Below are 26892 nucleotides of genomic sequence, written 5' to 3' on the forward strand. Positions count from 1 at the left end.
TATTATTAAACATTTAATACTCCAATAGCACCCAGAAAGTACTCAGGGTGGAACCTCTCTATTTTACCCAGTGTATATGCAGTAAATTACAGTCCCTGCCCTGACAGAGAAGGTATTGTAAAAATCAATCACTTTGATCAACCTGGTAAATACTTCAGCTTTTTAATGTATTGAGTATTTTCCATTTCTGCAGTTATTTCTAACTGTGATAGGAAGTGATGGTCAGGCCATGTATCTGTTACTGTGAATTTAATGCAGCTGTGTAGAGCTGCCTGCCCAAAGACTTGGTGTGTACTTAAGAGGGACTGTGGTGTAACTTTACCTGCAACCTCACATGTGTTAAAACATAATTAGACATATTCAAGGCCTATGAATCTTTCCCATGTCAATCGACAATTTATAGTCATCACAGAAGAAAGCCCGTAAATCCTGGAAGCTCACATTTAAGTCGTCAGGGGAACTTAACTACATCCTTGCATCCTAAGCATAACAAGAAAGCTCTTGTGAAGAAAAGGAGAAAAAAAGCACAGTTCAGATTAAGAAGGCTGTGATTGAAATGACAAAAGAAAAAATTGCTAAGTTTCTTTTTAAGACAGTTTATGGGTGTTATTTTACTTGAAAGTGACAGCCACTTAGGATGAAAGCCATTTTCCTGCACGTTTTGCTACCCAGATCTGGGTATCTGGTACATGTATCAGGCAAAAGGCTGCCTGAAGCCATTTTCTATAGTGGAGAGAGAAACCAGTGAAACGTTACAGGAGCAGCTCAAGGCAAAACGCCACTTCTAGGGCATCAGCTCTACGACATGGCAGACCTTTACTGATTCCTGTAAAAGACAAAATATATAGATGCCTTCAGAACCCACAAACAAACCAGAAAGAATACTGCGCAGTGCAAAAGGCAGCAGCACAGGGAAGAGCATACACAGCATTGAAAGCTACAGACTTCAGACACTTGCAGTCAGCAGTATGCTGGGAAAATGCTGCAGCTTTCCTTGCCAGGAAAGCCACAGAAGCTGAAATCTCACAAGCTGAATTAACACACAACTCCATCAACATTAGTAAGTAGCTGACATGCATAAATATATGGCTCTAAGACCTCTTTGTCTATTAAGAAGTATACTGCAGTATTATATGCCTTCTCTCTCTCTCTCTCTCTCTCGCTCAGAAACATTTGCCATGACATTTCCCAGTCAAAACCTGTGCTGAACCTTGATTACAGTAATTGAGAGTCAGATTTAAGCTTTCATTAAAGCCTTTGAAAGATTTCACAGCACTACATCCACAATCATTGAGAATCAGCAGGTACTTTAGGTACAGACCCCTTACGGACATGGATGATTCAATTTACTCTTTGAAGTAAAAATCTCTCTTTCATGAGTGTTAAATGAGAGTGGTAGGTGGGCTGTTAGCAAACTGCCTAAATGGCACAATAATCAAATAAGCCAGTAAAAAGACAACAAAGATGAGATGACTGTGAAGGAATGCAGACCATCTATCTGCAAGCCAGTCATCCTCAGCTTGCTTTATACCCAATGGAGAGAAACAGGCACCTCCTAGGGTGTGAGTCATCTAAAACAGCCAGCCACAGTAGGTCAGATGAATCACACCTTCAAAGAGCCTTTCTGTATTCATTGACTATACATGCCACTGGTTTAGATGCAGATGTCTAACAAGCCTGGTCATTAACAGTTAGGTTGAATAAATAACTTCTGTGAAATAGGCAATAATGATATAGTCTATTTGTACACACAAGATACACACAGGAAACAGGTGCAGAATCCACCTGGAGCTGCAAGTCTTCTACTGTCATGCCATCAAAACCCTTTTTTTCAAGGTTTTTATTAAATATATATTTTCCTTTCATCGGCAATTAAGTCAACACTTCACAATCTGTGCTGGGCTTTCGGCCCAGTTTTGCAGAAGATTCTCAGGTATATTAGTAAGAACTTGAGGTGCACAAAGAATCTACGTTTTTATTAATTAAAAAAAACCAAAACAAAACCAGAGCAGTGAAACAAAGCCAATACCATTCTGCTTTTTACCTGAATACCTACAGTATCAGGATTGTGTGTCAGGTAAAAGAATTGGTGTATGCAAAGGACAATTAATATATTACACTGACATGCTACTTTTCAGGAGACTTAGTAAAAGGACATTTGCTTACACGTTGGTGCAAGTACGTCCAAGCTCCTTTGTGCGCCATTTTGAACATACAAGCTCCCTAACCATTTTGACTTTGTTAATATCGGCTTCCCCCCTTTCTGTTAGTGAATAAACATTTTATGAAGTCCATAACTGCAGGACTAGTTTGAAGAGAATCTGCAGCCCAGACACGGAAAGAAACATTGTCCAGGGAAAACATCAGTATGGAACAGAATGTTTGAAAATGGTATGGAAATGTAAATATTAAGAGTCTGACTTAAGGGAGCAGCGCAGGAGCTTCTGACATTTTCTAACTTTTAATTTATTAACATTCAAAAGGCAATCATGTTCTTTAACACAGGGAAAATGTGTAACTTCCTAAGCAAACTGGGAAAAAAACCAGACCTAGAATCCCACCACTGCATGAGCATCAACAATCATCAGAGCACTGAAACACTTGCTGCTTAAGCAACGGGACTAACTGATTGCACTAACAGGTCCTCATCTTCTCTGCAAAATGCACTAGAGATACCATACGTTCCCTGTAGGTTTCAGAGATATCTACTGATAATAGAGAAAGAGTGAAACCCAGCTTTCCGGTTTTATTCGACATTGTGGAACGATGCGTGTTTAAAGAGCACCTTGTTGTCCATTTGACAGGCATGCACCCACGTAAGGTCTTTTCTGTTCTTACCCCACTGCGGCTTCCAATCCCAGTGTACTGGTTTGGGCTTGGGTAGAGTTAATTTTCTTCACAGTAGCTCATCCGGAGCTGTTCTGGATTTGTGCTGAAAACAGTGTTGCTAACTCAGGGATGTTTTGTTTACTGCTGAGCAGTGCTTACACAGAGCCAAGGCCTCTTCTACTCCTCACCCACCCCACCAGCGAGCAGGCTGGGGGGGCACAAGGAGTTGGGGGGGGACACGGCCGGGACAGCTGACCCCGACTGACCCAAGGGATATTCCAGACCACGTCATGTCGTCTTCAGCGATAATAACGAGGGGTGTGGAGTTTGCCAGGGCTGCCTTGCTTGGGGATTGACACTGGTCAGCTGGTGGTGAGCAACTGGGTTTTTCTGCATTGCTTGCTTTTCTTTGGTTTGTTTCTGTTACCTTTCTTTTACTTACTAAACTGTCTTTATCTCAACCCACAAATTTTCTCGCATTTACCCTTCCAATTCTTCCCCCCCATCCCACTGGGAGGGGAGGCAGCAAGCAGCTCTGCGGTGTTTAGCTGCCCACTGCGGTTAAACCACGACACCCAGTCCCATTTTCCTTGCCCGTTCAGCACCAGCCCCATTTCTGGCTGAAATTACCCAACTTCTTCAGGCTCCTCGTGCCAGTCCCAGCCCTCTGGCCAGCTGTTCGATCGCCCACCATGCCCTACGCCCCCACGTCCACTCGCGGCTCCCAGCCGCGCTCCCAGCACAGCCCAGCCGAGCTGTGGGACCTGCCGGCAGACACACGGCCTCCCCGTCCCGCCAGCCGCAGCACCCGCCGACGGCGACGGCCGCCATTTTGCCGCGGGGAGCCGGCAGCAGCCGCCGTCAAGGCAGCCCGGCGCGGCTCCCCGGAGCCGCTGCGGTCCCCGGCCTCGCCCCCCCCCCCCCCCCCCCCCGCCATCTCCCGCCGGCCACTCACTTCTTCCGCCTCTCCCGCCCCAGCTCCAGCGCCAGGCGGTCGGGCTCTGCCGCCCGCCGCTCGCCGCCTTCCCTCATGCCGCCGCCGGCCCCCGCCCCGCCCGCAAGCCCCGGCGGCTGGGCGGGATAATGGCCGCCGAGCGCCCGGCGGAGGCCTGAGGGAGCGGGGCGGGCGGCGGTCCTCGCGCCGGTCCTGTCAGCTCTCGGGGCGGGAGAGCGCGGTCTCGGCAGCCGCCGCGGCTCTGCCGGGAAAGCGGAGGGAGAGGGGGAGACGGGGTCGGGCGCGAACGCCAGTCGTTTGATGGGGTTTTTCTTCCCTCTGTCCGGGGAAATGCCCGGCGTGTGGCTCGGGCAGCACCAGAAATTAATGGGAAATAACGCTGCACGGGTTTTGGCCTAGTGAAAGGGGTTTGGGCGTGCGGGGTGAACTGTTTGCGTGTGAAGCTTTTCGTGACCTGGGAAACACAAATGTGCGGGGTTTGGGGTTTTTTTTAAACACTTCTTTTGGATGGAAAGTGGCATGGTTTTAAAGAAATGCTTTGACCCGCATGTGAAGGGAGGCACAGCATGGCGGGGCTCGGTCTTGAAAGAGTGCCTAGCCTGTACTTTGGCACCCTTGATAATTGCGATCTGTGCTGTGTGTGAACTAGTTTGCAAGAATCTGACTTGAGACAGGACAGAAGAGCTTAGAATAATCAGTCTTAATCATCACTGATCAAGTCAATGGAGTCAATTAGCCAATATATACTGGCTAGTATTTTAATTATCTTACAATGGTCCGGATTCATGCTTAAAAATGTTTGATGTTGCAGTTTTCAAACAAGGCATTTCAGATTGGTTCGTGGCTTTCTCAAGGTAAAGCTTTTAATGGGTGGACTGAATTAATCTAACAGCCTAATGCTGCCGAGAGGGGCATCACCTCCGTCAGGGTCTCCCTGTTGCCTTCTCCGGCTGCTTCAGTGCCAGCTCTGACATTAGTGTAACTCTCCCATGAGCCAGTCCAGCTCCTGAAACCTAGAAAACTTACTTCAGGGAACATGTTCAATGTTTGCAGTTTCTGCTGGTTGGTGAGCTGAAATGGCTCACCAGCTGCTCAGAAAAAGCACCAGGGCTGATGCAAGGGACAGGGTGAAACTGGGAGTGATCAGCGTGCTCTTAGATCAGCTCACCATTTCATGGGACCTAGTGCTCACTAGGGGAGCTATAGAATCACAGAAGGGTTTGGGTTGGAAGGCACCTTAAGGATCATCTAGTTCCAACCACCCTGCCATGGGCAGGGACACCTTCCACTAGACCCAGCTGCTTTAGTCCTAAGGTGGTAGTGTGTGACGCTGGAATGAGCCAGTCTAACACCTTACTGATACTGGAACAGCAGGGTCACCGATCCTGCAGGATCTAGTGTCTGGCAGCAGAACAGTAGGATGGAAAGCAAGAAGTTTGATCATAAGAAGTAGTCATTTTAATTTCACTTGTCCGATATATATTAGAGCAGGAGGTGGTTTTTGACAGTCTCAAGTTAAAACTGATGCTATCATCTAATCAGTGAATTACCACTTGAGGTGTGGATTGAATTCAAAATTGTCTGAAATACTTTAATCAAGAAACGAATTTAGAAGAGTGCTGCACTGTAACTGCATTTAAATTTAGCTGCTCATTTTGCCTTCAGGATTTACTGAATGCTACCTTTTTAAGATACATATTGAAAACACATTCCATACCGAACCAATAATTTAAGTAATGACTTGGACCTAGGTTAGCATTCATAACTAACTCAATGTACTGAATCTTAACAGCAAAGGTGTTAATCAGTAACCATTTTTCTTGTTACCAGTTTTTGTGAAGAACTGCTTCAAGATTAACTTAACCAGCCTACTGAATAGTTCCCAACTAGAGGAACCTTCTATGTTTCTGTCATAGACATACCCAAATACTGTTCTCTTATTACTTCAGAAGTCCTAGTCTTTCCCCTCACTGATCTGTACAGTAGTGCAACATCATAAAAAGGCCAAGCACAGAGTAACCAATTTTCATTTCATCTTTATTTCCATAAATCAGTTACACTTCAAGTGGTTAGATCCTTTGTTTCACATTTCTCAACCTAAGTACACACCTACAGTAGCTACCACAAAATGTGCACCTATGACCATTCTAATAGACATTAGTTGTTACTGTATTTGTTCAATCTGATGCAAATATCATTTGCTAACAACCATTTATAGTAATTTTCTCCATTTACATGAAACAGAGGTAAGTTGTAAATTCATGGTGTTCTGTTTGCTGCAGGTCCAGCCAATATTAGAATGTGTAGCGGCTTTAAAACTCAATAATGAACTGTTAAATAAGTAGCAGTGTAAAAGCATCTCAAGGGTTCTACATGTGGAGTTATTTCACACTGCACTAGGAACAGGATGAAAAACCTACACAGTAGTGTCTATTCTATTCCACACACATCTCTTCATGAAAAGGGCTTGTCTTCATACCCTTTAAAGACATACCTTGTGCAACTATTAATTTAACAGAATAAAGATGCTGACTGTTAGAACTACTTGTTAAAGCAAATACATATTGTCTTCCATTAGGAGGCCATGCTACATACACTGAATCTTTCTGGATTGGCTGGAAAGTACAGAATGCTTAGAAGTTCCTAGTGTCCTCTATAGAATGTTTTTACAGAAAAATACTTTATGCAAAAACATACTTACCCTCTCTAAATAAAAATCTCAATTTCAAAGAATCTTTGTATATTCCTTATGGAGTCAACTGGAGAATACATTTTTCTAGAATTGTAAATACTCTCTTTTAGAAGAAATGCTTGATATCTTTGGTTTGCTTATATGCTGGATGGGGGGAAAAAAAAAGTTTTAAAGGGAGTAACTACCTAGTTACCTGAGGTTCATCTTTCATTTCTTCTAACATGAACTTTGGATAAGATTAGCTGTTTGGTAGCTGAAAAGGGAAATTCTCTACAAAACAATGAAACACAAAGCTTATTTTAGTAGTGCATATTAAATAAGACAAGGCTGGTTTAATAAAACTAACTCTTAATGATAGGTAAAAAACAAAACTAGTAATCCTACTTGTTCCAGAATTAGTAATCCTATTTGTTCTGTATCACCATCCTCTTTACAAATATAAAGTATTACAAAAATATTCACAATAGTGTTTCTATATTAATCTATTGTTCCATATTATATTTTGAGAAAGTGCTTAGAGGCAAGTTTATTAACCGAAAACTCATATCCTTCCAGTTGTCTGAAGTCCTGATCCAGTTGTTTAAAACCCTTGTTCAATACAGAACAAGGAGGCAAGACAACTTTCATCTTTCCTTCTACAAATGCCCTCCCTATTTTTACATTTTCATGTCAAATTAAGTAACAGTTGCTTGGAAAGTACAGCGTGATTTGTGTTAAATCGCAGATTAGCAATGTAGTTACTTCTAAATAGGAAGTTTCATCTCTAATGTAAGGCTTTGAGAAATATTTCATTGCTTTCATTTTTTATCCTTCTTCTCATTATCCAACACTTTATATTCATCTAACACAGCATGGCCGGTTTCCTTTGCAGTTCTCTTTACAACAGCTTTGATACCAATATTGTCAATGTTAAATGCTGTCACACCAACATTGATGGCAGAATTCATAGCGTTGTCTGTGGCATGGCCAGCATCATCTCCATACCTAAAGAAAGATAGCAGTTTTGTAGATTTGTATAGTTAGTATTTTAATATTCACTGGAATTCTTCTGAAAGCAAAAATTTAAGCATTACCAAGAACAAATAAGCACACAGCCTGAGTGCCTAAAGAATAAAATTAGGAATTACCAAACTATTTGCATAAGGGCTGCTCCTCTATCAGACAGGTTACTCTTTAAAGATACCAATATGCTTCTGCCTTTTTCCTCAAAAAAACTTTCAGTCTTTCTCCCTCCTTCCTCTCTAGTTTTGAAGAGTAGAAGGCTTATCTATTGAACCGTAAGAAGAGCCAGGGGAGGGAGGAAGTTGTGTGCAATAACCCCTAAGTACTTTTTCACATAAGTTCTTAGGTAAAATTCCTGATACCCTCTATACCCCCATGTAAGTCCTCACAGCCGGACCCTTGCAGCTGCTAAACCTTCTCAGTATGTACCATGGGTGGCAGCACTGAGGAGGAGGGAGGGCAAACACTGTCCTGCCTTCTCACCTGTTACAGAAAAAGGGACTGGAATCACCTCAGGCATATTTTGTCTCAGTTGGTACCACCACTGCCAGAATGGTGCTTGGTTAGTACTTGTCCTGTATCACCTTTGCCTGTGTCTGCACGGCATAATATGATACTACATCTGGTGTAAACAGCAACACATTGGCATGTTAGTTCAAAGTCCCAAAAGTAGACTCTCTGAGGTAGGGCACCATGGTGCTCAAACAAATTAACCCAGACAGTCTAACAGGTCTCCTGGGTACAAAGAATTGCTGACACAGCTATGATCATATATTGGAGGTAGCAAGGTCCCTACAAAAAAATTCCATTGTGCAGTGAAAACTTATATGAAGTAACCTGGAATCAAAACAGTGGCAAAGGGGAAGAAGGGGAAGAAAAAAAGAGAAGTCATACAAAACCCCCAAAGGCTCAACGAAGCTATCTTGAGGATATGACGGAAATTACCAAGAGATAAAACCTCTGGTCTCTCCACTGGGCTGTGGGTCGGGCTTCTTTATGCTTTAGGTGGCAAATCAGCAGTCTTGTATTAATTACTCGACTGTAAAGAAAGGTACACATCTACACCAGTAGAGGGAGCATACTGAAGGAGGACAAGAGTACAGTGAGAGCAGCAACTCCAACTGTTCTGGGCAGCCAGACATTTCCCCAGAGAGCACTGTAATCAGACAAACCAGGCCAAAGGGAAGTATTTCTGGCAGCATCAGAATCCCAGCAGTTAGCAGAGTTAGTTTTTCCCTGTGCTTCTTACAACCAGAGATTCTCTGAGGACCTCGAAAAAAGGCTAGAGAGAAGCACAAAATATCAGAGAATCCAAAAATCTATCGCATTATCAGTACAGCAGCCACGGCATAATGGCTGGAACCAACAGTGAAACCAAATAAAAAGAATTAGTGCTTTTTTTGTTTTGTTTTTAATTCTCTGATAGAGCAACAGCCTTGAATCACCAACATTGGATTTGCATATCACAGAATTAATCTCACAGCAAAAGTGCAGTATTTGTCAATATGATTAGTTATTTTCACCTCAGAAACATCATACGCCAGTTTTATATAACATCACTAAAATAGGTAACCTCATTTAAAAGTAAGACTATAGCTTATCCAATACAGTTAGACTAACAATTTCTTAATATTTGATAACTGATTTTTCAGTTTGCCTGTCCCAATTGCATCATTTGTAACTTTTTTTTCTTAAGAAAAAAGTTGGGCAGAGGTAGGTATTGCAGTTATTAAAATCACTGTAAAAAACCCACCAAGGTAGTAGCATGGTAATCTGGCAGTAATGTTACTTCTGAAGCTATGTTTTCCCCCAATTCTGATCAACATGCACATATGATGAGCATCTCTTTGTAATTCCATCCGCAAAGGTACTGCAGCTAAATTTTAGCTGAGTTTTTTGTTGATTTAGAGACACTGTGATGATGCTCCTTTCGCTTTGTTTCCATTAAGTGGAATTTAGCTCATTCACTGAAGTATTCTGAGTGGCAGAAATCTTTGTCACCGAAACAAAAAACAGCTTCCAAAAGAGATATTATGTAGAATTTTAATACATTTATATAGATAGATTTTAAAGATCACGTATCAAATATTTTCAATTGTATTGTAATTAACTGCAACATTTAATTACTTATTGTTTTTCACCCTCAGTGGCTGTTGACTGCTGATCTCCATATTTCCTATTTTTATATCTAGAACAAAAACATTAATGTGGATTTATGTGAAACGAGTACCAGTACAATACCTCCTGACATTCCTACGGAAAACAAACATTAGCAATAAAGCACCACTGACTAGAACTTCACTATCCAGCCTCCTATTTGAAATGCATCACAACACAACTCTGAATGCCAATCCACTTCATACTGTATGCTGATGTTTACCTTGCTACCTTCTGCTAGTAGCCTGTATGCTCTTTCAACAATCCTTTTTAACATCTCTTTTGCTACAGTTATCACTGATTCCATTTAACCTGCTTTTGCTTACTCTTCACTTTCTTTTACACCTATTGCACTTTTTTGGAGGGGTGCATTTCCTACATTTTGCAGTTATTTCAATATATTCCCTTATTCTCCACAGCATCTTCCAGTACATGCATTCAACTTTGGTCTTTCCATCACCTTAGTAACATCATCTTAATCCCAAATGTTACTATCCTCTTCCCCCACTATCTTTTTCTAAGAATACCTGTATTTTGCAAGTCGAGGCTATGCTATTATCGCTATTTATGCCTTAGATTTCCTTACACAATTTTCTTTTTTGTACCTCCTCGCTTTAGTCACACCTGCTGATAGATGAAGTTCTTTTTTTTCTTAAATTTAGCTAAATTTACATAAATTCAGGATCAAGCTGAGAGGTTTAAACTGGTAACTTTTTCATAATGACATTATACTGTAGAGCAAAGATATAAATCTGAATATCATTTGTAACATAGCCTGACGCTGTAATACTTCTAGAAGAGCTAAAAAAATACTTACCACAATCATTCACTCATTTCATGTTTTTACTCACAGATGCTCATTACTGTGCACTTAGCAGCTTACCATGTGCTGCATAATTAGAGCAAAGCAGGTATTTCAGTTAGTTTCCCTGCACTTCCATAAGCTTTTTTTTGCCAGTATTCAAACACAATGACAATATGCTGTAGAAGATGAAACCAATAAAAACATAACTTACTTGTATTTGACAGTTTTTACAGTCTCAGTTGAAACACTTTTAGCAATGCACTTCGCTGCGCTTTCTAAACCTTGCCACACTGTTGAAAACCCTGTGAAAACGAACAGCTTATTTGAGTTCATAGCATTGAAAAGTATGCAATTAAAAAAGTATAAGGAATTTTTATTACCTTGAACTCCACTTGCTGCTACCACCAGAGCACCGTCAAAAGTGGATTTGCCATCTTTATCTTTCTTAAGGGATTCTGGAACTAATTTGCTGCCATGCTTCTTCACATGCGGAGCCAGCTCCTTTCCAACACAGCTTGCTATAGAACACACTCCCTCAACTACCATAAAACAATAGTATGCAGATTATTTAGTAAGAACATAGAACATCTTTCTTTAAAAGTCCTTACTCCTAATTAAAAGTAAGCTTCACTGAAGTCTTAAGTGTTGCTTCTATTTAAATATGCTTATTTGAAAGACAGACTTTAATCCACACTTAAGTACCCAACTGATACAGAAGCAACCTTATTTTTCAGATTCTCCACAGCTCCAGTTCCTACGAAACGAGTAAGGTTGGTCTTACAGCTAAAAAGCACTTTATGTCTCACACTTGAATTTCAAGAAGCTGTTCCCATTGCTTTGTTAACCCCAACCTGCAGACAGGGAACAAGCTGTGTTTCTTCCCTGACTTGTCTTCTGGAGAAGTCTCTCTCACAATCATTCCAGCTCTTCAAACTAGTTTTGTAACATCCAGCACAATTTGGTTTTAAGCTTGGACAAGTCACTAGACACTAAATAGAAACATTAATGCAAATAAATAACAGAATGAAGTTACTGAGAGCTGCTAGGGTTACCAAGCACCTCTGAACACCACGCTGTTTCTATCTGGAAGTTTATACATAGTCTAATAGACTTGTTTCAGGTGTGCATTTTTAAAAACATGCACACACACATTCTCTAGTGGTACAATACGGTAGTAACCAGTGACAGTGCAGCTTTTAAAATACATGGTTATCAACTTAAGAAAGAGAGACACAATTTTGAATTAACTGTCTAAAACTTAGACAAGCATGCCAAACTTAAGGCTGTACAGACTATTCTTTTAGGAAAGAGAAAGATGCCTCAAGGCCATATAATAAATATTAATCCTAAAGCATGTCTCTCACAGGAAGTAACTAAGCACAAGCTACTGATCTCTGGATTTCACCAGGTCAGTCCCTCCTCTAGTTCATTGGCTAGAGAAACCAGCTCTCATTTTACAGAATATTTATTAAAGGCAAAAATATAATATACTATGAGATGGAAATTTTTACCTAAGAATTGGCTGACTTTCACAGCTCCTCCAGTAGCCTGTTTTGCTACATGAAGTCCCTTTGCTACAGTTGGGTTGACTTCCAGAGGTTTTTCTTCTGGTTGAATGTGTTCTCGCAGTTTAGAAGCTCCTTTGTGGATAGCTTTACCAGTATATTCTGCTCCTTTTATTAGGCCCCAGCTTACCCAAGATGCACCTTCAAGGCAAAAATTCTTTTTCTTAGAAGGTACAATTCTACAGACTATGATTCCTACAGCTTTCCCTCCTCTGCCTCTGCAACACCAACTTTAGAAACATTCCTGATTACAGAGTCTGCAATGACACTCTTCCTTGAATGGGTCAGCATGAATTGCTACAGTGATTTCTGCTCCTACACCACCCACGTCTTTTTCAATTCACTTATTTAAGTTTAATACAGCCAGCCCTCATCCAAATGTCAGCTTAATACAGGTACTCAGTTTTTAAATAGCTATCCAAGCCCCAGCTGGGTCAGAAGTGATAGAACTGCACATCTCAATGCTATTAACATTCTGAAAACGTACAACCCAACCCTCTAACCCTCCTAGCAGATTCATACTTATTGAAATCAGCTGGTGGTCATTAGTATATTCCAAAGGTTCTCAGAGGAAAAAAAATGTTTATCTGCAGAAATCACAATAGATGCCTGCTTTAATGTAACTGCTCATACAGGAGTACAGTTGTTCTGTCACAGTGGTTTGGGTCACAGGGGGTGATCCCCTAACACACAGTCAAATGAGGAGCCTAACTCATTTGCAGTGAACAAGGGTGTTGCCAATGGATTTAAGTTCTGCACTGTTTTTATAAAGCTCATCAAACTATCCTTTAGAAGATCACAACTGGAACTGGTGAACGACTACTTCCGACCACTCAACTTCTACCAGCACACATGCATTTAGGTGAAAATACTGTTTAAATGTTACTCACGGAGGTTTATATCCAACACAATCCTCTTATTACAACAGTACCTGACAAGATTCCATGGGCAACTTTCTCGCTCCATTCTGGCAACTCTTTCTGATTTTCCGCTTCTTCAGGTTGTGGTTGGATATGTACGGTCTGCGGCAAGTTAACTGCATCACTAGAGGCTTCTGAAGGCTAACAAGTGAAAGTAAACATCTGAGAATCTACTTCACAACATATCATCAGGGTTTCTGTTTTAGATGTTTCAGGTTATACAGATCCATTATCAAATAATGCTAATGTTGTGTATTCCTTGGGTAAGTGTGCAGAAACTCAAGGGAAATTTGTGATTCAACTACTTTTGCACAGAAATGCTATGCGTTCGAAGAACCTTGTCAGACAGCTCAGCATTTTCTGTACGCTTTCTTCATCCAGTTAAAATGAAAAGATTTGCTTGCCAACACGGCCATATGGTCAAGTAGCTAAGTAGGGAAAACTTATAGTACAAGTTAACTAGCAAAAAAGATAAGAGACTAGTCTATCTATAATTTTTATCTTCTCAGAGGGAAGTCAACTCTGTTGTTTTTCAGTATGGGATCTGCAGTCTTTGGTCAGAGAATCCAGCTGCATGAAAATAATGCAGCTGTTCTGGTTGTTTTGCTCCTCATCCTTTCCTCCCAAATTCAAAAATAAAGGAGATTATTCATTCTATGTGCTGTTGATGCTTTTGCAGACTAGCACAGCCAAGGAACACATCAAGCTGTACATGCTACTGCTCCCCATTTAAAGCTGGGTGGATAGGATCTGTGTGATTTCATGTCAAACACTAGAGTTTCTGGAGCACCTCTCCCATGAAGACAGGCTGAGAGAGTTGGAGTTGTTCGGCCTGGAGAAGGCTCCAGGGAGACCTTACAGCAGCCTTTCAGTACCTAAAGGGGGCCTACAAGAAAGCTGGAGAGGGACTTTTTACAAGGGCATATAGTGACAGGACAAGGGGTAATGGCTTTAAACTGAAAGAGGGTAGATTTAGACTAGATGTAAGGAATAAGTTCTTCCCGGTGAGGGTGGTGAGGCACTAGAACAGGTTGCCCAGAGAGGTTGTGGCTGCCCCATCCCTGGCAGTGTTCAAGGCCAGGTTGGACGCGGCTTTGAGCAACCTGGTCTAGTGGAAGGTGTCCCTGCCCATGGCAGAGGGGTGGGAACTAGGTGATCTTCAACAGCCCCTTCCAACCCAAACCATTCTATGAATCTATGAGTAGATGTTGATCATTCAAACATATCAACCATCACCACAGTCTGGTTAGTGTTTCTAAAAAGTGTTAACATCACATTACACAGTTCACAGACAATGTATAATTAAACTTTAATTACAGAAATGAAAAAAATTGGAATAGATTTAGGTTCCTGTTCAAGATCCTATTTTTAGGACTTTCCCAATGTAAAAGTTAAAAACAAAACAAAACATTTCAATAATTCAAAACACTTCTAGTTATCAATGGATAGAAAGAAAAAACCTTTTTATTTAGTCTTGAAGAGTCTAAATGAAAGCATTCATAGATTAAACCTATCAGCAGAATAGAGTACAGCATATAGAATATTTGATATTACATGGAATTCTTAGACTCCCCTGAAATATTTACTGGAAATAAAAGCCAGGTATTGCACAAAGATGACTGCTGCAGTAAAACAAAACAAAACCAACATTAACAGAAAAGATTAGATTAAGACTTAGACAGTTGCTACCCAGAAGATTAACAGTGTATCACTGACATGTAGTACATCATCAATTACTGCTTGACAGCAGTGTGAAATCTCATGTTCAAGAAATGTCTTTAGCATGTGACCAAAACACTCTGGGGGCTGGGCAGGAGAAATAAAGTTAATACACAGCTATAGCTAAAAAACAAACAAACAAAAAAACCCCAATAAAAAAACCTAAACTATGTTCCAGATATAATTTAGTTACACCAGAGTTTGGGTCACTATGTAGAAAAACAGTCAACAAGACTTCTAAGGACTATACTAAGGAGCAGAAATGGATTCTCTGAGACAGGTGACTCAATACTATAATTACATTAAATATAGTTGTTACTTAGATCCTCATGAATACTATATAAAACAGAAGATACATTAAATGGCCATCAGACTAGGCTTTGAAATATTTGTGCTGTATCACTGTTTTTAAAACTTCAGAAATCTGATTTGCAAAATGTGGTAGCCTGCAGTAGCTGAATCAGCTCTTAACAACAAAAAACCAACCAAACAAAAAAACCAAAACCAAAAAACCACAGGGCACAGCATACATTGCTGCTGTCAGTCGAGTCTGGAATCTCAGCAGTTCTAACATATTTCAGTGACATTTTTTTTTTTTCTATAGAATTTTGGAATCACTGTCCTGGAATTTACCTGGACTTTGTGGCCAGACATCTGTTTAAATTTATCTTCAAAATGCACTCTCTCAGTTGCTGGGAGCTCTGAAGATAACCCTACTCTCTCATGGGATCCTGGCACCTGTGACATCGTATCAGGGAACATTAACAAAAACATGGAATTTTAGGACAATAAGGAACTAATGAGATACCCAATTTGAACTACTTCTATGCAGGAAAGATGACAGAGTTTTATCAAATAAGTCCTGCACTGAAACATCACATAATTCTGTAGTACTTCTCCCTTTTAAGTAAAAATTAGTGGCCTCCTGTGCTAGAGAAATTCCCTGCCGAACAAAACAGAATTTATACCATAACAGAATTCTGCCCACATGGCATGCTGCAAACTGGTCCTTCATCATCACTGCATTCAAATCTTGGTGATTCAACAAGATTCTATCTTTCATGAAACAATATAATCCCGCTATGAGCTTTTAAGTAGTTACTGATTACCATACTTCCTGAAATAGTGCTCCAGTGCTCTTACAGTAACATTTTTCACCTTGTTTCCAGTTACTGTATCTTATTGCACCTTTGTTAGACTATGTTTTTTTCTGTTTTCTCTATCTGTCAATATCTTACTGCAATAAGGCACTAGATTTATCTATTTTGAGATCCCATTTGAAGGCAGATTTTTGAGGTACACACTATTTTCACAGGTCTGCTTCTCTGAAGTGGTTTAACATTTTTGAACTGTGAACACATTTGGGCACAATATTCCAGGACTGGTATCATCAAAACTACAGTGTGTGCATGTGTGTGCACACAGAGGAAAAAATGTGCTTTCTCCTGAACACAAAATTTCATTTTGGGTCCTATGTTATCTTTTGGAAAAGTAGGGAAAATATACAAAATGGTCTCCAATTCCTCTTTGTGCTTACAGTTTATTATTTTAAAATTTCTGTCCTCCCATCTCACAGGGCCTATAGTTTCATTACTAGGTTGCTTAATCTTGGCTACTTTATCTATTTCTCACAGGTGAGCTTACCAAGCAAGACACAGAACTTTGCAGTTTTACACAACTAACTGTAAATGGGAGAATATATTGATCATTTACACCTTTCCTTATTGGCTTAAAACAGGCAGCCCAGAAATTTACCTGGATTCGAAGGTCAGACATCTGTTTTAAGAGATCCTCAAACAGCTCTCTGTCTGCTGCTGGAAGTTCTGAAGACAGCACTACTCCCACATAGGACCCTGGTATCTGGGACATTGTGTCAGGGAACATGTAGACTCCAGTATTGCAGCACAGAACAGGAGACTGGTTACACATTAGAGGATACAACCAGTCACAAACCTAGAAAAGATAAGTACATGAAGGAATAAAAGGATCCTTTGAAAAAGAAAGGCAGGCAGAATGTACTGATAAGCACCACAAACTTGATTTTCCATAAAGTTTAGCAAGAAAAACAAAAAAGCTCTATGCCATCTTGGGGAAAAAAAAAAAAAAAGAAAGAAAGAAAAAAAACCCCCAAACCAAAAGCCCCACATGACTTCCCCACATGGAAATATCATTCTTTATTAGTTCTGACAGTCTAATATGGAGAAAATACTAATTTTCACAGGACTATAATTCAGGCTGGTAGCCTCTTAACTGAGATCTAGTCTTGAGACCCAGGTGTAGGAGATGCAAAGCACTGCAAAACAAGTCAGGATTCACAGTGCCTGTAACTTCCTGTAGGTCTCAGAACAGGTTTATATGATAGGATAAAGAGAACGTATGGCTGTCACTGGCTGACTGCTGAAGACTGCTAACACAGGTGGAGGTGAACCAGCAGACCCAAAAACAGGAAGCAGTTTTTGTTTGTTCCTCCAAGTTTCCCCTTCGCTGAGACTACCAACAGCCAATCTTAGCAGCAACAAGGAGATCCAAAGTCAGAAACAAGACCAGAAACACAACATACGTTACAGAACATGCCCACGTGAAGCAAGCATGGACTGATAAAATTAAAACAATGCATCTTTTTTATTTGTAGATCAGGGTTTGGATTAACATGGGCCCTCAGATTCCAAATTATCAGTTGTCCTAACTGCAATACGTTATCACCAATTGAGATGGAAGCGGGTAGCATGCAACCCTGTTTTACACTGACACGTTACAACAGGTGAATCAACATGTCTTCTCTATGTGAGGAAAGGGAAGTTAATTTCATGAAATGAAAAGACATGTTAAGTCAACTCCTTTAGAAAACGGAATTCACCAGAACAGTCAACACTCGACAACCTTGGGAAGATACAGAGGTGATTTTCGCAGAAAAAGTCATAAAGTGTATACTTGCAGAAAACCATTTTTCCAACAGCTATAACATCCTTTATATTACCATACAGATATTCAGGCTCAGAAAAGCAAGAACTTAAGAAGATTGCCTTTTGAAGTTTTACAACAGTTCTTGGAATTTAATTAAAGGAGAAAATTATTTTCCTGTTACCTGAAGAAATGCAGGTGGACGACTCTGGACCATCTCACTATCTGTATCCAAGAACTTCACAATGCGTAGATATCCAGGATATGAAGGAGCACTAACCTGCCCATCAGGAGTCACAAAGAATATCTGTACTCCTTGGGGAATCAGGATCAGCTCATCTGCATCCACTCCCAGGTTTTCAAGGGGAGGTGGCTGAGTACACTTACTGTAGTAGTCCTCACCTACAGAAGAAAACTCCCCAGAGTCTGTGCCATAAGACACAGTAAAATGGCCATTGGTAGCTTGAGGAGTATAGGCAGGAGGTGCTTCATTTGGCAGACAAAGAGGTTTTGCAGATGATGGACTCATAGCTGGAATCTGCCCCTGGCTCGCAGTTGCAACACTTCCATCTGCTGCAGGTGGCTGACTTGGTACAAACCGAGAATTAGGGGCAGGGGGTCTTTCTGGCTTTTCTTTGGAAGGAATAGGTGGGTACAACTTGGGCACCCCAGCAGGGACATCCATCACAGCAGGACTTGCTTGTGCAGGTGGGGTGTTTTGTTCTAGAATGCCGAGTCGAGCACGAACGTTTTGGAGGGTCTCCCTCATCTTCTGTTGCATTTGCCTGGCAGACTCCCACTGGGACCCTACACATGCAGGACCCTGCGATGGAATGCTAACTCCTTGGAGCAAGTGCTCAAGCCCTTGCTTATAATAATGTCTTGCCTCTTCCTTCTTACCCAGTTCATCTGTATTCAGTCCTTTATTGATAAAAATAAAGGCTCTCCTGTACTCTTCATTAATAGCTTTAATATTTGCATCTTCTTGGACAACTGGATCCTGCAGTTGTTCCATTACTGCAAACTGGAATAAAAATTAGTAAGGATATTCATAGATGAAGCCAAACAAAGTTTACCTTAGAACAAAATGCCTTCTAACTGGTTTCTAATGATGACCATTCTGCAGAAAGCTATCTAGTTGTTTGGTGCAGTGTCTGATATGTTATGGTTATCGCGTCTTAACCTTCAGATTTAGAATACGTGATTCCAAGACAGCAAGGAATTTATAATCATCACATCTAGTTACACCACAGACGTGTATTTCTCAGAAGTTAAACATCAGAAGAATATAGACATGCTTGATACTAAACTTTCCATCTTAAAAAGTATTAAAATCAGTAGCAAATAGTGGAGTAAAAAAAATATTTAAAAATCTAACTTTACTTTTGATAGTATTTAAAAAAAAATCTCTAAGGTATTAAAAAATTCAGGAACAGCACTCAACATTTAAACAAATCTTGATAAACTAACATCAACACACAGAACTGGGAAGAAATACTTTGAACAGTTAAAGCTGTGCTTTACAAAACAAAACCAGGGAATTACTTATCTCCTTTACAGTGTTTATAAGGTGAGAAAGACAACTGGTGTTTTCGCTTCCTTGCTCCCCAGATGACAAAAACTTGGCAGTACCAATATGTACAAAAGGTTGCAGTTCTATGTCTATTTTGGAATTTATTCCTCAAACTGCCATGTGTATTTCAACAACTGAAGAGCAGAAGAGAATCCAATAAGTTTATCTGAACTCTAAAATGCGTCAAATCACTGTTTCAACTGAGTGCAGATCTTCAGTCTTGGCCAAACGCAGCAAATACAAATCATTCTTGGACTAGGATAGTGTTTACAACACAGAATGTAAAAAATTCCAGTGAAATCTTTTGCTGACAGCATTGAGAGGCATTGTCAATTCAGAAAAATCAGGTTTTTATACTAGAAGGGAATAATGATCGTGGACAACAAAAAAGGGATACTATATAAAAATGAAGGAGCATGGATTTTCACAAAAAACAATGATTCTCTGCTGTAAACTGGATGGAAGAAAGGAGAAAAATCTAGAGACGTCTGTCAATCACAATGATAGCAAGCTACAGAAAACATGGGGGTAAGTGAAATCCGAAATGCAAAAATAAAAATACTTCCATTAGACATACAGAAGCATTAATGCCACTGTAAACAGCATTGGTGAGACCTCACAGGACACTGAGCCACATTCAAGAAAGCTGCACCAGAACAGGAAGAGGCGTGCAGACGGTTACTGATTATTTTTTTCTGGTGAACCAATTACTTTTCTTTTCCCTAGAGAGAGGTAAGTTTGGCTTACCAAGCCAATAAATCAAAGGCTAAGAGATTGCATTAGTCTCTATAAATAAACTTCTTTTCAGAAGAAAGTAAATCAGGAAAGAAGAAAAGAACTACTGAAAGCCAAAGTTTTAATAAAATCCTGAAATAGTACCCACATTTGAGTTTATTTAATGTGTCTTCTTGTTTTAGTCTAACTATCAATGAAGTAAAAATTATATATATATATATATATCTGTAAAAAATCTGGAAAATATCCTTCCTCTACTCCAACCAAAACAGAGAAACTTAAGAAGTGCAGGTCATGAAAAGATTTTAAAGAGGCAAAGATGGAATGCTGCGCTCTACTCCCACATCTTTTATGATGAAAATGCAGATAGCACTTATGTGACTGATGCATCCGCACTCACATGACAGAAGTGCCATGTGATCTGGCACATGTCTGTATTTTTACGATGCAACAGAATCCAATTTCATGCAAAAGACAAGATGTGTGATTTCAGTCCAATGACCGAGATGTAGCTAGGAATACGACAGGGATGGCTTGAGAAAGCAGCCCACATGGTACAGATCAGCAGCAACTCGAGCCACCAGGCTCACCGCCCATTCCCCACCATATAGCAGAAAAACGAATCTTGGGCTGGAGGAGATTTTTCTGGCTGATTGCAGTCACTTGCTGCCAACTGGCTCAGCATCTTTGATTTAAGCTGAAGAACAACACTGGCATAAGCATATATTTAATAACCACCAAGGACATCAAGTTTAGAAGTTATAACCATGCTTCTGACCAGCACAACAGCAAGCAATTATAATGAAAGTAACTGGAAAGAACTCTTAACAAGTGTGCGAGTACAGCTGGATGCTTACATGAAAGATTATACTTAACCACATCATGTATTTTATGATCTAGACATTAACTATTTAAGATATGCATAGTTGAATTATTTGCTAGCAAAAAAACCTAGGGACTCCCAAACCACATCATCTTGTGTCAACACTTGTATTTACTAATGAAAAGTCAATTTTTCCTTTTAAGAAGGGTATAAAGGTAAAAACCAATTCAACAGTAAAGAACTCCAATTTAAAAATTACTGCAGGTTCCCAAAACACAAAAAACGTTTAGAAGACTGAGAAAGACAGAGGAATTTAACCTAACATCACAGTTCACTTCTTTATGAGCAAAATTTAGTGGTTTGGCATTTTTAGTGCCTGTGAATCCAATTCTGTAAAAAGTCCCTTCTTAAGGCTTTAAGTAAACAATTTGTTTGTGTGAACACAACTGCAGTACCATAGTCTACTTTGCCCCATGTTTTTTGATTTGTTTTTGCTGGGGGAGGCTAAGGCAAAGATACTTTACAGATTTTAAATAATTCTTTTGCTAGTGATTGTTAGTATATAACAAGAAGAGACATCAAGTAAAATCCTAGCTACATTTCAACTTAACAGTGAATTAATTTACTATTCACTGTACGCTCGTCATACTGTCAACACCACTGTCCTTGCTAAAGCTCAGTCTTTATTAACACTCGAAAAGGTCTGTAAGAAAATGGAGATGTCAGCATGATCAGTGTATATACAGCACTAGTGTGTGGCCACGCATGGCAAAGATACAAAAGCTGGCTCAGCAGTTCAGAAGAGCGGGAGTGTTGCAACTCACCTCTGATTGTTTGAAACATCCCAAGTTTGCAGTATATGTATAGTTACCACCAAACTATGCATTTGGGTGGCAAAGGACTTGGAAATGGAGGAAGGAGTTCACAGTGGATTTTCAGTTTAACACAAGATAACTAAAAAGTCAGCCTGAAGAGCTGAATTGAATTCATTCTTATTAATTGATTAAAATTAATACAAAATAATGGATAGTATAAAGTAAATAAGGCAACTGGATTGCTCCCTCACAACACAAGAAGAAATATTCTCTGGAACAGAACATTTAAGTAGCAATTTGACCATATGAAAGGAAGATCCTCGGTCATTATTATTTTCAGTGTATGATCTTAATATAGTATTTAAACACCCTACATGTTTTAATGTTTATCTGTAATCCATTTCTGTACAATGCAGAGTCTTATTTCCTCTGTTTTAAAGCTGGAATGAATGGCAAAGTGTATATTACTAAATATGAGAGAGCCGCAAACCAACCTTTGGTCCTACGGCTGGTACAGATTGGCCCAGATCTGTACTACTTAGCGCTAAGTAAGATTTAGAGGAACTTGTCTTGGAGAAAGCTGGTCCAAAACAGAGCTAAGAAAAGAGCTACTGGGCACTGTAGATAATCACAGATCAATCCAGTACTTGAGCTCATTCCTTGGCCCCTTTTCATTTATCAGTACAGATACACTCTGTGGTTTTAAGTGACTTGACCAAGAGGGGCCACAGTGCAACAGAGAAACTTGAGTTCAATTTGATATTGTACGCTAACATCTCAACTATCTAGCTGACCATCCTTCCTCTGAAGCAGCAAACCCCCCTTCATTAAAAAATAACATCTATTTAAAAAAAAATGTAGCTCAATGATGGACCTTACTGCCAGAAGGTAACCATGAAGCCTAAAGCTTATTAAGAGGATTAAATATCCTGACTGACAGAGGTAGGACACTCTTTCCAACTCACTATTTTTGAAACCTTGGGGGTGTAGGGGAGGAAAAAGCAAAACCAAAACAAACCCCTTAATCCACGAGCTCTTCCTATGTGACAGCTGTTTTTCTATCAGCTGCTGATTTCAAAGATGAAGAGGATGAAGGAGAACTACCATGCCGACAGAAGTGTTTTAAGCCTTATTTCTGTAGGGAAAGAGCAATTAAGAAAGTATTAGTAACTTTCAAGAATTTAGAGAACAAACTGAATTAAAACAAGTGTTACAAAGGATTTAAACTAATACAAGCCAGGTACTAGCTGATAAATTTACTTTTTTTGCTTTCAGTTTATTTAAATTAGTTTGTTTAAAGTAGCCCTTAAATTTTTCATTAAATGGTGGCCTACTGCTAGTTTTTAAGCACCTAAGGCTAGATAATATCAAAGACTAGACAACAGAGAAAGTTAGTGATCTGATCTAACATGGTAATTCTTACTCTCAAAATTACTGAAGACTTCAGTAAACTCCCATCTTCTGACATTTTCAACTCACACCATCTTCTCAGGCTGGTATCCCAGCACCTACGTTCACCCAGCCAGCACGTCTAATTTTCCTCTTCTCAGTACTACTGCTGCCCCAAGCCTTGTTTTGTCCAAATAAATGGAATTCCTACCTGACTCCTTGGCCTGTATTTCCACCACATGCTCTCAACGCGGGGCTTTTAGGCTTTGAGTGCCTACTTGACACTTCTCTAAAAAGGAAAGTGAAAAACCAGTAGGGCACAGATAACTCCCTTCATCACGCAGCTGTGCTGCCCAGCACTGACGTTCTTCACAGCACTCAAGTACAAAGACACTTGCTATCTGCCGTTCTGCGGCCAAAGGTTCTAGCAACATCGTGGAAAACTTACTGTCACGTAACATTGCCATTTAATACTTTTTCATTAGCTGCGTGCCTGCCAGCCTCCGATCGCTGCCAACGCACTTCTCCGCGTTCAAAGAAGCCAGGCCCCAACCGACGCGAAAAAAGACAAACTGCACGGAGCAGTCTTCCGAAGCATTTTGACAAATAACCCCTCGGTCCCACAAGGAGACGCTCAAAACGATTATTTATTACCGCGGCTGCTTGACTCGGGCCTCACCACAGCCCTCCCCGCTGCTCCCCCGCCTCCCCCGGCCGCACAGCTCGCGTTGGAAAGGCGGCACCTCCACACACACCCCCCCCCACCCCACACACACACCCCCCCGACCACCGCCCGCCCTGCGGCCCAGCCGACCGGGACTCCCCGCTCCGTCCCCGGCGACCTGCCCCCCGCCGCCGCCGCCTCCCCTCACCGCAGCCCGCCGGCAGGAGCCGCGCCGCGTCCCCGTCCCCTCCCCGGCTCCGCAGGGAGCCCCCGCCCGGCAGGGCCCGACCCCGCGGCCGCGCTCACCGAGCCGGGCCCCGCTCTTGAGCCGAGCCGAGCCGAGCCGAGCCGCCGCCCGCGTCAGGCGGCCGTGACGTCACCGGGCGCCCCTAGCCGGGCGCGGGCGGCGCTGCGCGGTTATAACAGCTTGATTACCTCGGTTCAATTAACAAAAGGCGTTCCGTAAGCACTCGGTTGTGACCCGCGTGTTCCCCCGGCTCGGTTTCCTGTCAGGAAGCGGCAGGACGCGGTCGCTCTGCCGCTCCTGCGGGCCTGGGCCCCGCCGGTGTGCCAGCCGCCGCCCGGGCGCGGCGGGCGGCGGTACCCGCCGGTACCCGCCACCGGAGGGCGGGCTTCGTAGCTGGCACTGGCGAAAACGCCAGGGTATCTTGCTGTCACTGGGGCTTCTAGTCAGGTGATCGACACCAGCGCTCAAAAAAAAGGAAAAATACGGCCTGAAAGCTATCGTTCTGAAGGGCGAAAGTCCCCTCCCCCTTTAATGTCGCCCGCCAGAAGCTTCATTTTGACTGTTACTTTAACTGTGGCGAAATGACGGCTCTGCTGGGAGAGACGGCGTGTTCGCAGCGGTGGCTGTCTCCAGGTGAGGCTTATTTCCAGTTCTGGGGAAGGAGGAGCTGGCTGCCTCCCCCGGTACCGGCCTCTTCGCTGTGGGAGGGAAGGAGCTGCACTTGGGCACTGCTGTGGGGAAAAACAGAAAGAGAAACGGTCTCGCTAAATTTCCAGCACTTGCCTCAGAGCATGAACGCCCATGTTCTCAGTGGAACTTCAGCTTCTCAGTGAAACAGCTGTTAGACTTTCTCAGTGTAATCTGGCAGCGTATTATTTATTTGCCGCTTTCATAATCAATGGTAAAAATCTTCTGCAGCTTGACTTCCACGTAGAAAATTTCTAACCGTGTTAAATCTAGCAAAGGTGCGTTCCAAGGTGCGTGGTTCTGTACCTGAGAGAGCTCTTCCAGAACTTGCCGAGTGCCAGCCCTTTGGGGGCTAATTAACTTCCTTTCTCAGGTACTGTCGTGTGTAGGCTGATCCTGAATCAACTTGTAACACACCCAGGACCGCAGACCGTGAGAAATTCGTAGTAAACATTGTGTTTAGGTAGTGGCAGCCCTGTCCAGCACAGTCCTGGAAGATGGGTTTGCCTCTTAGCTTCATTTAGTTCTGAAATATCTCTGGAAATTTGTCACACATTGTAGTTTCTAGCACATTTATGTAGGAATTCCATGCTCCCTTGCTTGCTCTTCACTCCTTTCCCTACTGACAAGAAACAGAGAACAATCTGGAGGAGAGACAAGCCGTCCACAAATCAGGGAGAGTTCCTCTCTTCAAACAGTGATGAGAATGGCATTTGTACATGAAGTGGTATGCAGATGGATGAGGGTGGCATTTGTGGTTTGGGCTGGTGGAGAGGGTCCTAAACATTGATTTAAGCAGATGATAGGTTGGGCTCAGGTAACTAGATGACACTGAATTATGTGGATATATGCAAGTGTCCTGGTTTCAGCTGGGATAGAGTTAATTGTCTTCCTAGTAGCTGGTACAGTGCTATGTTTTGAGTTCAGTATGAGAAGAATGTTGATAACACACTGATGTTTTCAGTTGTTGCCAAGTAATGTTTAGTCTAAAGTCAAGGATTTTTCAGCTTCTCATGCCCAGCCAGCAAGAAGGCTGGAGGGGCACAAGAAGTTGGCATGGGACACAGCCAGGGCAGCTGACCCAAACTGGCCACAGGGGTATTCCATACCGCGTGACATCACATCTAGTATATAAACTGGGGGGAGTTGGCCTGGGGGGATCGCCGCTTGGGGACTAACTGGGCATCGATCGGTGGGTGGTGAGCAATTGCACTGTGCATCATTTGTATATTCTGATTCTTTTATCATTACTGCTGTCACTTTATTAGTGTTATCAGTATCATTATTAGTTTCTTCTTTTTATATTCTATTAAACCTTTCTTATCTCAACCCACGAGTTCTACTTCTTTTCCTGATTTTCTCCCCCATCCCACTGGGTGGGGGGGAGTGAGTGAGCGGCTGTGTGGTGCTTAGTCGCTGGCTGGGGTTAACCATGACAGCAAGACTTACAAGGAACTAAAAAACAGTTGTATGACGGAAAGTGACACTCTCTTTTCAAGCAGTGCCGCAAGTTAATAGAAGGACTTGTTAATTTTTTTTTTTTTTTAACCATGCAGGTGATCAGACACTGGTCACGTTTTGCCCAGGGCGGCCATGCAACCTCCATCCCTGAGGTGTTCAGAGCCCACTGGACAAGACCCTGAGCAACTTGGTGTAGCTTCAGAGTTGGCTATGCTTTGAGCAGAGGGTTAGACTAGATGACTTTCAGCAATCCCTTCAAGCCTAAATTTTTCTGTGATTCTATTGAAATAAATGCTGGTCTCCCCTTCAAACAGAGAAAAACCCCAAACCCAAAACAATCAAAACAGTGGCCTTAAGTGGATGTCTAGAGAGGAGTAGGAACAACACACAATTCTTCATCTCAGAGCTCTTCTACTTCGTTTCGGTTCCTTCTTAAATATGTAGTTTAATCAGACTGTGGAAAGAGATTAAATAAACCAGCCGAAAGAGTGCTGAAACACAGGTCAGTCTTGAGAAGATGTAAGTGATGAGGTGATGATAGATTATTTTTTTATTTCTGTAAGAGCAGAAGCTGCAAGTAGTTCCTGTGGATCAGTGGAGAGGATGCCTCCTAAAGAGAAACTTTTATGTCATTTTTATCAGTCAATAGAGAGAGCTCAGCATTTTCAGTAGTTCAATGTTTTCTGTAAACAGGCCTAAATAATCCCCTTTGCCAACATTATTTTGTGCAAGCAGGCCTTGCTAGGCCTAGAAGTTGGTGAAGGGCACAGCAGCGTCACAAGCGAGGGAGGGATGAGCTGAGGAGATGTACGCCGAGGCCGGGGTGTACATGGCAGGGGGCTGAGGCTGTGAATAAAAATATGCGAGAATTCTCCAAAACCACTACTAGTATGCAAATAAATTTCATTGACTTACATCAAATGCCAGTATGACTGTAACCTGGTTACACATCT

The 26892-nt window shown here is 41.6% G+C and overlaps 2 protein-coding genes across 12 annotated transcripts in view; both read right to left on the minus strand.

Annotated features, from left to right (window-relative positions):
- Positions 1 to 3964, minus strand: part of CCDC169 (coiled-coil domain containing 169) — a 46218-nt gene extending 42254 nt beyond the window's left edge. For 2 of the 7 annotated variants that reach the window (XR_008238919.1, XM_052812481.1), the window contains exon 1: positions 3785 to 3960. Coding sequence is in view for 6 of the 7 variants with exons in the window: in XM_052812481.1 (XP_052668441.1) it covers positions 3785 to 3861 (77 nt within the window). In the remaining variant the exon portion in view is untranslated. Of the gene's footprint in view, positions 1 to 3784 lie in introns of all 7 variants that reach the window. The other 5 variants (XM_052812479.1, XM_052812480.1, XM_052812482.1 and 2 more) reach the window with 4 other exon arrangements.
- Positions 3965 to 5800: 1836 nt separating this feature from the next.
- On the minus strand, positions 5801 to 24055 carry SPART (spartin). Of its 5 annotated transcripts, none has more exons than XM_052812475.1 (11): positions 23980 to 24055; positions 23092 to 23169; positions 22510 to 22626; positions 17730 to 18569; positions 16400 to 16597; positions 15278 to 15382; positions 12937 to 13066; positions 11952 to 12146; positions 10821 to 10979; positions 10652 to 10742; positions 5801 to 7460 (listed from the first exon to the last, which is right to left on the minus strand). In XM_052812475.1, the coding sequence occupies exons 4-11, from the start codon at positions 18558 to 18560 to the stop codon at positions 7274 to 7276; spliced, it is 1896 nt and encodes a 631-aa protein (XP_052668435.1). In that variant the 5' UTR covers positions 18561 to 18569; positions 22510 to 22626; positions 23092 to 23169; positions 23980 to 24055; the 3' UTR covers positions 5801 to 7273. The 5 variants fall into 5 exon arrangements, with proteins under 5 accessions (XP_052668435.1, XP_052668432.1, XP_052668433.1 ...); XM_052812472.1 differs by lacking the exon at positions 23980 to 24055 and adding an exon at positions 19104 to 19252 and having other exon boundaries at positions 23092 to 23514; XM_052812473.1 differs by lacking the exon at positions 23980 to 24055 and adding an exon at positions 19091 to 19252 and having other exon boundaries at positions 23092 to 23514.
- Between the last annotated feature and the right edge of the window lie 2837 nt (positions 24056 to 26892).

The sequence above is a fragment of the Harpia harpyja genome, chromosome 17 (genome assembly GCF_026419915.1).
Source record: "Harpia harpyja isolate bHarHar1 chromosome 17, bHarHar1 primary haplotype, whole genome shotgun sequence".
Taxonomy (NCBI): domain Eukaryota; kingdom Metazoa; phylum Chordata; class Aves; order Accipitriformes; family Accipitridae; genus Harpia; species Harpia harpyja.

Excerpts from the sequence above, each read along its gene's own strand:
- SPART (XM_052812475.1), bottom strand. The coding sequence starts at position 18,560 with ATGGAACAACTGCAGGATCCAGTTGTCCAAGAAGATGCAAATATTAAA. Across the intron at positions 16,598-17,729 it reads GTCCACCTGCATTTCTTCAG|GTTTGTGACTGGTTGTATCC; the intron begins GTAACAGGAAAA and ends TATCTTTTCTAG. Across the intron at positions 7,461-10,651 it reads GTAAAAACTGTCAAATACAA|GTATGGAGATGATGCTGGCC; the intron begins GTAAGTTATGTT and ends ATCTTTCTTTAG.